At 35.8% G+C, this 12,139-nt stretch overlaps 1 protein-coding gene across 2 annotated transcripts; it reads right to left on the reverse strand.

Moving 5' to 3' along the window:
• Window positions 1-1,124: 1,124 nt before the first annotated feature.
• Window positions 1,125-10,789, reverse strand: LOC127157680 (single-pass membrane and coiled-coil domain-containing protein 3). Of its 2 annotated transcripts, none has more exons than XM_051100938.1 (2): window positions 10,606-10,789; window positions 1,125-2,328 (listed from the first exon to the last, which is right to left on the reverse strand). In XM_051100938.1, the coding sequence occupies exon 2, from the start codon at window positions 2,315-2,317 to the stop codon at window positions 1,637-1,639; it is 681 nt and encodes a 226-aa protein (XP_050956895.1). In that variant the 5' UTR covers window positions 2,318-2,328; window positions 10,606-10,789; the 3' UTR covers window positions 1,125-1,636. The 2 variants fall into 2 exon arrangements, with proteins under 2 accessions (XP_050956895.1, XP_050956896.1); XM_051100939.1 differs by lacking the exon at window positions 1,125-2,328 and adding an exon at window positions 2,465-3,501 and having other exon boundaries at window positions 10,606-10,709.
• Between the last annotated feature and the right edge of the window lie 1,350 nt (window positions 10,790-12,139).

Below are 12,139 nucleotides of genomic sequence, written 5' to 3' on the forward strand. Positions count from 1 at the left end.
GAACAACCACTGTTCTCTTCGAATTGTAAGTTGGCAAAGATTAAAAATACATGTTTAGTTGTTAAAGATGTACCGCTGCTCTGCAGAATCTAAATGTAAATCTACAGCTAACTAATGTTTCATTATCGTCTTGTCATGTTTTTCTCCAGCCTGGTTGTTCCAGACGTCTGCCTACAGAAGTGGCGCTGCTGCTCATGTTGAGGCGTCCTCCTGTCCGCCCCTACGTCATAGAAATGTATGAGTGGTCTGATCGGCCCCTGATCTGCTCACTCGTTCTGGAGTTTCCTCAACCGTGCGTGACCTTGAGAGAGTTCATCTGTGATTCTGAGGGACTGACTGAAGCCATCGCACGCGGCTTCATGTGCCAGTTAGTCGTAGTGGTGCAGCACTGCATAGACCGCGGTGTGTTTCATAATGACGTTCATGCTAACAACATCCTGGTGAACACAAACACTCTGGAGCTCAAACTGATCGACTTCGGCTCCGGTCACCTGCTTAACAGCGATGGCTATCACAGCTTGAAATATATAGGTGAGCTGGCTTTTTGTATCGCATTGTTTTATTTTTTCTATTCTAAAATGATTTAAAAAATATTTGGAAAAACATTACTCATACAATGTCTTGCTTACAGGAGCGTTACAGTTCTGCCCACCAGAGGTCTACTCGAGACCCAAATACTACGCCGTCCGAAAGCAGTTTGAACCATTAATTCATTTTGCATTATGAAGTTAATTCTAAATTGAGATGTATTCACCTGGACTGCATTTGTCTAGTGTGTAGTCATGCATAGCTATGACAAGAAAAAAAACAAATTACATTATGCTTGTTATAAAATATAATTAATTATTGGTCAGCATTTATCATTATTATTGTCTGTAAGTGTTGGAGTGGGTACACAATGCATTCTAATAGTAACACTTATATTTTTTAGGTCTAAAATCAACAGTCTTCTCCAAAGATGAGATCTTTGAGCTCCCTTGTGCAAATATTGCAAACATGGAGGAAAACGTACTAGGAAAGGTTGTCGTGTAATTGATGCTATCAGGCACCTGTCGCTCTTATTTTCTTTTTATTACTATTACTGCAGAACTTATAATTACATAAATCCTCTTATTGTACCGTATCCGAAAACAAGACATGCTTATTTTCAAAACAAAATTATTTAGTAGATTAAATATGAGCAAATGAGCTGAGGATAACCGCAACCCAAAAAAACACCATCTGCTTTTTCTGTTTGACAGAGTCTGACTTTAATGTTTTGATTTTCAGATTGTCAGTATCAATAATGCATCAAAATCTGTGGAAGAAACATACACAGTGGGCAGCTGTTTTTGATTATGATTGTTACTGTAAGGCAAAGAGTTTAGCTGCTTGTTGCCAGCAATAGACTTGCAAATATTGATGATTTTTATTGAACAGATAGCTAGAACTGGTAAAAACTCCATACCCTGCTGCACTTTCCCTTCTCTCTCTCATTTCTGTTCACCCTTCACATCACATTAGGACTCAACACCAAAATTTAAATCTTATAATAATAAAAGATAAAAAAGTAATAAAACATTAAAAGTGGTGTGGAGGAAAACAGCTAAGCATAATCTTCACTACTCTCTCTGGGTATCTTAGTATGAGACAATCTTTATAATATCGCTTTACATGTTTCAGATAAAATGGCGACGTAGGCTTCCACTTCACACAGAATGTCATTGTAGGAGTCGCAGCGCTCTGTCAGAGCAAACAAGGCATCTTGCACTAACTGTAGAGCGTCATCCAGGCTCTCTGGTTTAGACAGAAGCTTGGTGATTTTTGCGCTGCTCTGAACTAGATCTCCGGGTGTAAGCAACAGGGATTCACGGCTTTCCACTGGAGGCATTGCATTCATCAGATCACTGTTCGCCAGTCGAACCACGACTACAGGACCGAACATTTCCCCCAAGGTTCCCATGGTCTTCTGATTCAGATCCTTAATCTGTTTAGCCTTGTCCTCCAGTGACATTTCAGATGTAGTAATCAGGCTATAAAGATCGTGTTTTTCCTTTTGGACGTGTTTGTTCTCACTCTCAGAAAGATCCAGGATCGCTTGCATAACATTTCTCACTCTGGCACAATTTTTCTCAATGCTTTCACTTTCATTTGGTTCAATTGCATCAGAAGGGCTTTGATTCAGGTGAGCGTTGAGTATCTCTAACAGTCTGTTGGTTATGCTGAAGTACTTGTGCACATAGTGGTGGAGGGTCTGGGTGGACCTTATCAGCTCTTCTTTCTTGAGCTCATCTTTCTTGCCGAAGAGCAAAGACAGCAACTTGATGCCACACTGCATTCTGATGCCTTCTGTTGGTCAAGAGAAAAGCACTTGCATTTAGCAACACATATTAACATGTGATCATGTGATGTTAACTACTGCTTTAAAATACATCCTGATTAAAATTGTCTTTTGCATTGAAAAAAAGTTATATTAAAGAAAAACAAGGAATCATTTTAACATTTTAAACAGTTTATTTCATTAATTTGAAGGCAAGGCTACAGAAGACCAGGTGTAGACATGGCATTTAACAAACACCTAAAAGATCTGAATGCATGCCTACTATCTGAACAGCTAAAATGTGACATCCATGAAAGAAATACATCTGCATCTGTGAAATAAGTGGGAAAATTATATATTTTGCTTATGACATTTTTTAAACGTATCAGCATCTTCCCCATTATACATCTAGCTCTTTTTGTCTTAATATTTATGAATCTCTAGTTGAAAAACAACACAAAACTGTCAGAGAATAAGAAAAGTCACTTGTTAATGACAACTCTGATAGGATTGTGTAGTTATTGCATCATCTGAATGCTTATCCTGACATAGGTTATGCTGTCCTGATATTTTTCAGATGCTGGCCTGAATTCTTCCAAAGCCTTGTCATACTCTTTCAAAGCCCTCTCAAGACGATCACGCTCCATCTTTCCTACAATGTTCCCCAAAATCAGACCAATCCCCATGCATAACACCCCAAACACAACACAGCCCATAACCCCTATCGCTATTAAACCAAATGTCACTGTAATGCTTGTCATCATGGTTACATTTGAAATTAGCCAAGCAACTAAAGCAACAGCAGAAGAAATGGCTGCTAAATGATAAAGTCTACGAACAACATTTAAAACTGGTTGAAAGTCACATTCAGACAGAGACTTGTTCTTCAGTTTCTCATACAGCGTCGGTTCCAGCTTCTGCTTCAACTGCTGGTTAATCTTCTCCACTTCTGCCTGGATCTCACGTATGCGTGCAATGATTTTGTCACAGTTCTCCTTCACAGTAGCTTTCTCGTTCAGGGTGATCTTACTGAAGGACAAACCTAAGTGCTCCTTAAGAACATCAATGAGTTGGTTGGTGGCTCGGAAGTTGTTTCTCATTAAGACGTGAAGCTCTTGATTTTTGCGGATAAGACTTTCCCTTCTTTCGGAATTGTCAGGGCAGAAGAGATCAATCCAAGACATTTTTCTTTATATTAGGGTCTTGAAATAAAGAGAGAAACAATTATTTAGGCAGTTCACCAACACTGGCATGCTACTGTGATAAATATCAAATAATAAGAATTAACATGACACCAGTACTGCAATCCCATACAGCAAATAAAAATACATTTCAAATATATACAAATTTATTTGTTAAAATATATTTACGTACATATATTTTAATACATTTTTGTATGCACTGTAAAAATTCATGGTAAGAAAAAGGTTAAATTAGGCAGCAATGGCTACCAAGTAAAAACCATAAAATGAAAGTAAAATATACCAATATATACATATATATAAACGCTTACAGGAAAATTTTCATCAAATATCTTACAAAAAAGATATTTTTTGAAGTAACAAATTTGTTGAAATTTTCAACATTATAACATTATTACACAGCTTCACACACTACTGACCAGATTAACCAGATTTCATTCAACATTTCAAATTTCTTATTGAGAATGAACAGGTTTAGACATTTAATGTTTATTGAAAATAAATTGATGTTACTACGATGAAGGTCAGTGTTTGCTTTAGTTGGGCTCTTGACTCTTGAGTTTGTATGATCAGTTTTATCTTGGTAACACTTTCTATGAAGCTTGTATTTATAATGCATTATAAGGACATTCTTAATGCATTATAATGCATGCATAATGCCTTATAAACACCATTTTAATATGTTTTATAATTTTATAAATAATCATAATAACAGTTACGATGCATTATAATACTTACCTTTTTGTGCTTATAACTTTGAGTACAACACATTATAACACCAGATGAAGTCTGCATTTATAATCCTTCATACGGGTATTATTAATGTATTATAGTGCCCATGTAACTGTTGTTATGATTATTTATAAAATTATATAACATAATGCTGTTTATAAGGCATTATGCATGCATTATAATGCATTAAGAATGTCCTTATAATGCATTATAAATGCAAGCTTCATAGAAAGTGTTACCAAATTATCTTTGGTGGAAGCTTTTATCATCATGTAGCAGTTGTTTCACAGTATGGTCTGTAGATATTTAATATCAGCTATTAATTCTATACAGTTTTGATAATTAAAGCATCAGGAAGACATTGCATGAATCTCAACAATGGTGCCAAAATATTCACATAAACAAATTAGCTCTGAACATCACAAAATAACCTACTAGATTGCCAGAAAAAGATAAATCTTTGTTGATTGTCAACACTGTTGAGATTTGTGTATCTACAACACACAACTCAATGCATTTTCTTTGTTGATTTAAAAAAAATAATGCTATATTACTTTATAAAATATAAAACAGATGAGTTTTTAATGTTACAGATATTAGTAATTTTACAGCATTTTGCATACAATTTAAAATGACTGTATTTTGAAATATGCATTTTTAAAAATATATTTATACATTTAAATATTGTAAATGACTAAGAAATATATTTGCTCAAATATGTTTCAAAATATATGTATATAAATCCATTTTCTACTGATGTTTTTTGGCTTTTTCTTTACATTTTGGAAAACATATTTCTGCATCTAAAATATATTTTCCAAAATATAAAGAAGAAGCCAAAAAAATATATTTGCATAAATATATTTTCTACCAATATATCTTTGGCCAGAAACTGGTCTAGCACTAGGGCTGTGAATGGCGTTGGCGATGCTTCGTAATCAGATGGAAAGGTCACATGATTCACAGAATCACAGCCCTAGTGCTAGACCAGTTTCAGTGCTTAAAAGGTATATAAAAAATTATTTATCTAAGAAAATGACCAATCGTTTCGGTAGACAAGACCCTTCTTTGTTCGTCATTTACAGTCATTTGACGCCGCATTTAAACTGCATTTTGGAGGATCAAATTTCGAAGCACCATTTAAGTCCATTATATGGGAAAATTTCCAGAAATCTCAAAAAAAAACTATTTCTTGACGACTGAAGAAAAAAAGACATACACATCTTGGATGACGAGGGGGTGAGTAAATGATCTGTGAATTGTTCTGAAAGTGAAATACTCCTTTCAATATCATTACATATGATGTATGTATGATGCCATATTTTCATATTTATGAATCAAAATGTTTTACTTTAACTGTGTTCAACTTTTTCACATAATATTGGTAATATCTTCTTCCTCTTTTTAAAGTTTAGCTCCAACCCTTGTCCTATTTAAATCTCGACTCTTCTGTAGTTATATCGTGCACTAAGACTGGCAGAAAATGTAAAGCTGTGATTTTTCTAGGCCGATAAGATTAGGAACTACACTCCCATTCCGGCGTAATAGTCAAGGAAGTTTGCTGCTGTAATATGGACGCAGCAGGCGCAGTAATATCACGCAGCGCCTGAAATTAGTTCCCAGCAAGGTAACTTCCAATGTGACCGGCTTTTTGAAATTGTGACCGAATTTCGGGCGCTGTGTGATATTACTGCGCCTGCTGCGTCCATAAAAAATATTCATTTGCCTTCTGTACAAAAGGGTCTTGTGGGTTTGGAGCGACATGAGGGTAAGTAATTAATGACAGAATTTACATTTTTGGCTAAAATATGTTCTAATGTGGTTATAATTGGTCGTTGTTCTGTTTTCTGTTTAAAATAAATACTGCTCTTTGGAAAGTTCTATTAAAAGAATACTGAAACATATAATGATTTCCCCAATAATATTGTGCAGCACAACATAATGTTACAGTTTGTTTAATCAAATGCAGGTTTGGGAATCAGGAAAGTGTTTTTTTAGGTGAAAGATCAATATGTCAATAAATGTTTTTGTATTTTTTGTGAATTGTCTTATTTTGTCTTACATAACAATATAATAATGAATTCAGTTGAAATCAGGCCTGAAAAAGAAGTATTTTAACTTTCACTTTACAACCACATTTAGACATAATTTGGAGGTCTTTTTATAGACGTCTTTTCATTTTTCACTAACCAAATTTTAACATTGTGTAGACGTCTGGCGTTGTCTCTTTTGCTGGGTGTTTTGAGACAGCGTTTTAACCTTTTCCAGTTGTTTTATTTTCTCCATAAGACGCTCGCAACTCCTGCGTTTGGGTGTTTCTTGCTTCTGTAGCCGACAAAGCAAGCTTTAATCTGGCTACTGCACGAGTCAGCACCTCGAGTAACTCCTCACGTTTTATAATTGCGGCGCTCTGAACCTGAACATTCCCATGATGCACAAAGCGAGCGTTTAAGCTCAACTTCCATATGAATGAATTGAAAACGCTCGCTCCGCCGCGCGCGCTACGTGCCAGTGGAAACGCGCCGTTAGCCACATCAACGCGCACAGCAGCTCATTCCTCGGAAAACACATGGATAGGAAATGAACCGCGGTGCACTCTCAGAAAAAAAGGTACAGCACTGCACTGTAAAAAACAACCTATAGAATCTACTCAATATAATGGGGTAAACTGATGTAACAATTTGCACTTCGTTTTTTGGGTAGATTCTATCCTATATATTTGAGTAAAGAAAACCTGAATTTAACAGCTATGACAAACTAAAAAAAAGTAGATAAAGTCTACACAGCAAAAAGCCCAGTGTTAAATGAACTCTCGCGGGAGTTTGAGTGTTAAAATGAACACTGAAGCAGTGTCAAAGTTAATGAGGTAATTAAGTGATTCATTGAGTGATGATTGACCATTATTAAAGACGCCTGATGTTAATAAGCAGAATCACCAAAAGGAGAAAATCTAATTTTGTAAGTTGCCATTATAGTGGTGAGTGTTAGCATTAGTTTAGCTCTTTACCAGTAACTTCTTAATATTAGATTTTGTTTGGGTGTTGTAATTAAGTTATAACAGTCAGACAAACCAGAAGAAATTAGATTTTGTGGGTTTGAATATGTTTTGACAAAGTCATGAAGTAGCAATCAGAATAAGTGAGTTGTGTTTTGTTTATGTTGGTTTAATCAGACAGGTGTTTCTGAAATTTATTTGACTGGAAAAAATATAAACGTTTTTAGATTTAGACACACACAGACATCAACAATCAGCATGAGAATCACAACAATGGTGACCAGCAAAAACGTATGTTGTAGCCAATCAAAACTCATCCATATCTCCCATCATGCATTGTGGCATGAATAAATTATGAGCTGATGATTTCCATGATGTTTAGAGTTGATCTGTTTCTGAATATGCTGTTTGTCACCATTTTTGAGATTCATATGCTGATTCATGATGTCTGTGTGTGCCTAAAAGAACAGCTTTTGAAAGTTTTTTTTTGATCGGAGGAGCTTGTAAGAAGTCCATTCAAAATTAAAAAAAAAAAAAAAAAAAAAAATTCAGGCTTTATCATTTTTTTGCTGCTGTGAAACCACAAGGCAGTTGTAATAAATAAAGGATATAGAACTCTAAATGGTTTCAGTGGCTCAAATTAAGTTTATTTTAAAACAGAATTATCACCACTGCATGACTTTTGCTCTTTGGCTTGTCTGGCTAGTTTAACTAAACAGTTGAACAAAAGCTAATGTTAAAAAGCTACAGGTCAAGAGCCCAACTAATGCTAACACTGACCACTATAATGGTGACAAACATTTTGGTGTCTTCAATAATTTTCAGTCATCACTCAATGAATCACTTAATTACCTCATTAACTTTGACACTGCTTCAGTGTTCATGTTAACACTCAAATAAACTCCCGTGAGAGTTCATTTAACACTGGGCTTTTTGCTGTGTAGACTTTATCTACTTTTTTTTAGTTTGTCATAGCTGTTAAATTCAGGTATTCTTTATTCAAATATATAGACAAACGAAGTGCAAATTGTTACTTCAATTTACCTCATTTTCTTGAGTAGATTCATAAACTCAGGTTTTCTTTACTCAAATATATAGGATAGAATCTACCCAAAAAACGAAGTGCAAATTGTTACATCAGTTTACCCCATTATATTGAGTAGATTCTATAGGTTGTTTTTTACAGTGTGTCACTGGGGCAGTACCCTAAGGTACAAAAGTGAAAAGGTACCAATATGTACTTTCAAAGTACTAAAATGGACCTTTAAGGTACTAAAATGTACCATTAGGGGTTGGTAAGCAGAGGTGTATAGTCCAGGTGTCAGAAAGTAAAAGTCCTGCCATATGTTTGTTCCACCCATGAACTCAGTCAGCTGATTTCACCAGAGGTGGAACCAAGTCCTTCCTTTCAAGTCACAAGGGAGTCTAAAGTCAGATCCCAAGTCCTCAAAAAAATTAAAGTTAATAAGATAATTAAGTGACTAATTAAATGATGGTTGTGCATTAGTGATAAACACCTGCTGTTATTGAGAATTACAGAGGATCAGATGTTGATGTTTTATTGGTTAAAATGATGCTACCATCATGGAGATCAGTGTTTGCTTTAGTTGGGCTCTAGACCCTTGACTAATTATGCTAGATCTCTCTGTGTCACAATGTTTGTAGTGTTGTAAAATAGTGAGATCAAGACTGTATGTGATCTGATTATATGGAAAGTAGCTTTATTTGTGTTCAAGTTTAGGTTTTGAAAAACCAGTCCTGTGAAGCTTGGCATGGAATTATAGTTCAGTTGTGATAATTCAAAATTAATGAACGTTCTTTTATACGTGGGGCATGTAAATATTTTAGCTTTTGTGCTGTTCAGACACACACAGACATCAAGAACCAGCATATGAATCTCAACAATGGTGACAATCAACAAAATCTGTAATGCTGCAATGCATGCTGGATAACACCATAGTAAAAACTCCCATCATCTACTACAGCATGAAGAATTATTGTCACCACTGTTGAGGATCGTATGATAAGTGTTCAGGTCTAAAAGCCTGAGCTGCTGCAAATTTCCCCCCAATATTTAAGTTTTACAGTGGCATTTCTTTATTTGGCTTTTTATCCAGTTGTTTTTGATAATTTGTGTCAATCTACAAACCAAAGAATAGCCATTACATTATGTTCACTCAAATGATTTAAAAGCAAAACATGTTATCTAACATGTTATCTCTTATGTTACCATAAGCTTTTGATTCAATAATGTGCAAACACTTGCTGTGAAACAATATTGCAACTGCTTAGAAGCAATTTACTTTGAATTACTAAAAGGGTCAAAAGACCAACTAAAGCAAACACTGATCTCCATGATGGTAGCATCATTTTAACCAATAAAACATCAACATCTGATCCTCTGTAATTCTCAGTAACAGCAGGTGTTCATCACTAATGCACAATCATCATTTAATTAGTCACTTCATTGTCAATTACCTTTAACTCTTTGAGGACTTGGGATTTGTCTTGAGACTTGCTTGTGACTTGAACAGAATGACTTGGTTCCACCTCTGGTGAAATCATTTCATCAGTTCATGGGTGGAACAAATATATGGCAGGACTTTTACTTTCTGACCCCTGGACTACCCACCTCTGCTCACCTACCTCTTAAAGGTCCATTTTAGTACATATTGGTACCTTTCCACTTTTGTACCTTAGGGTACTGCCCCAGTGACAGAGCCGTACCTTTTTTTCGAACAGTGTGCTCACGCATGCCTTTTCCTAGAGATGAGCAGATAAAGTCTCTTGATGCTTTTTCCTGATTGTACCAAAAAAGATTCAAAGTCAGATGACAAGTACGTTGATATCACTTTCACTTTCACTTGCTTTCAGCAGCGTGACGCACACATGCGGTCTCTGATGACAAAGACAACCTGAGGATGTGTATGTCTCACATCTATTTATAACCCTCAGCTCACGTAATCAAATGATGCAGCATCGAGTGTAGCTTTTGGTAGGGAGCTACTATATGGATCCATTTAGAATCACGATCACAAATAAAAACATTATGAATGTGTGAAAAACCAGCGATTTGAAGGCGTTTCGACATTGTAGTTTCTCTGATGCCCATATGTACATAATCACCAAAGATTCTCACAAACCTCTCCAAAACATGCATCTCCAACGAGCATCCATTATAAAACACTTGCTGAAGATTTTTGACAACTATGAGAATATACTGAACTGTGTTCAAGCAGACATGTGTTACAGCATAATACATAAACAAAATAAATGAACACATTACTTGTAAAATTAGTGAAATGAATACACTTTAAATTAACTGATTTCAAATAAGCTTAATAAAAACCAAGTGCTGTCAAATTGCTCTTGTTTACCTGTTTTTATTTTCAAGGCCTGAAGATAGTCTGATGTTTCCTGGAGGTTCAGGAGGTTGATTCCTTTAGCTTCAGCTCCTTTACTGAAACAGAAAGCTACTGCTGCAAAGCTTTTATATTGTTAGATTTTTACTATTACTTTCAAAATGACCCTAGGGGTAAAGAATAGCAAACAACATTTACAAGAACATACTGCGTTTCTCAGAAATAGAAAGTGAAAGTAATTAAAAGTCTTATGGTGGTCTTATATGTAGGTTCCCAGCTGTCCTAGGATTCAGGACTCTCCAACAATTGGAGGGGAGGATCCAGATTTTTGTAAAAGATAGTGTGAAATTATGAACACTTCCTCTCTAGATCTTATTCTTCTAGTTGTTGCATACACACAGGGGCAGACTGGCCATAGGGAGCACTGGGAGAATTCCCGGTGGCCTGGCAGCCAATCTGGCCTGCTGCCCTACAGTTTTTTGTCGTTGTCGTTGTTTATATTGTCTGCCAAATGCACTAAAGTGATTATTTCCAAATTTGCTATTCAATAATAAAACTTTTATAAGTCATGAATTGGTTTGTCTTGTCTGGCAATGAGATTTGCCTGGTCACTTTTAAGTGTAGGGTCTAGTTAAGCCTTCACTTTGAAATTCTAAGTGTAATTTTTTCTTTTTGACTGCACACACACGTTATATATGTTTATATATTTTTAATTTACCATGCTGTTAATGTTGTATTTAATGTATTTGATAGGAAATGAACAGCAACACATTAAGGTTCTGAAAGTGCTGTATTTGTTTGTGTGATTTCTTTGCTTATAGAAGGTTGTAAACAGACCCAAATCATCAATGCTGCATAGTTACATTGTTTCCAGTTGACAAATACGTTCATGTAATAAATGCAGTGATTATTCCATTTTTTGCACTGTGGCATTTCTGCACTATGTCAGAGATGTTAGCATGTCTCTAATAAAATCGCTCACAAACATTATCTCTAGTGATGGGTCGTTCTTGAACGATTCGTTCATTTTGAACGAATCTTTAATGTGACTCTGGACGAACGAGTCGCCTCGGGGAGTGATTTGTTCAGTCGTGCATGCGCAACATCCTATTAGGTTCTGTACTGGAATTAGTTCAACTGTTTTAGAGTCGTTCGTTCACCTTATGGGGCTGTCACGTGATGAACGAACGACTCAAACCCGAGGACTGGAGAGATGAACTAATCAATTCTCCTTCCGGCTCAGACTGCATAGGTTAACATTACAGGGCTTTCACGTGATGAACGAACGACTCAAACCTGAAGACTCAAAAGATGAACTAATCAATTCTCTTTCCGGCTCAGACTGCGTTGGTTAGCTAATTGGGCTGTCACGTGATGAAAGAACAACTCAAACCCCAAAAATTGTCAGATAAGATGTGAGGTGAGCGAATCATAGACTAAAGACACAGGTAAACAATGAATGAATCTTTTCTGTTTCTTATAGCATTATAGTTTTTTTGGTTTGAAGTGTGATCAACGTTTGTGTAAGCAGTAGATGTGTTAGGGAGGT

This window comes from Labeo rohita, unplaced genomic scaffold, assembly GCF_022985175.1.
Source record: "Labeo rohita strain BAU-BD-2019 unplaced genomic scaffold, IGBB_LRoh.1.0 scaffold_116, whole genome shotgun sequence".
In the NCBI taxonomy this organism is placed as follows: Eukaryota; Metazoa; Chordata; class Actinopteri; order Cypriniformes; family Cyprinidae; genus Labeo; species Labeo rohita.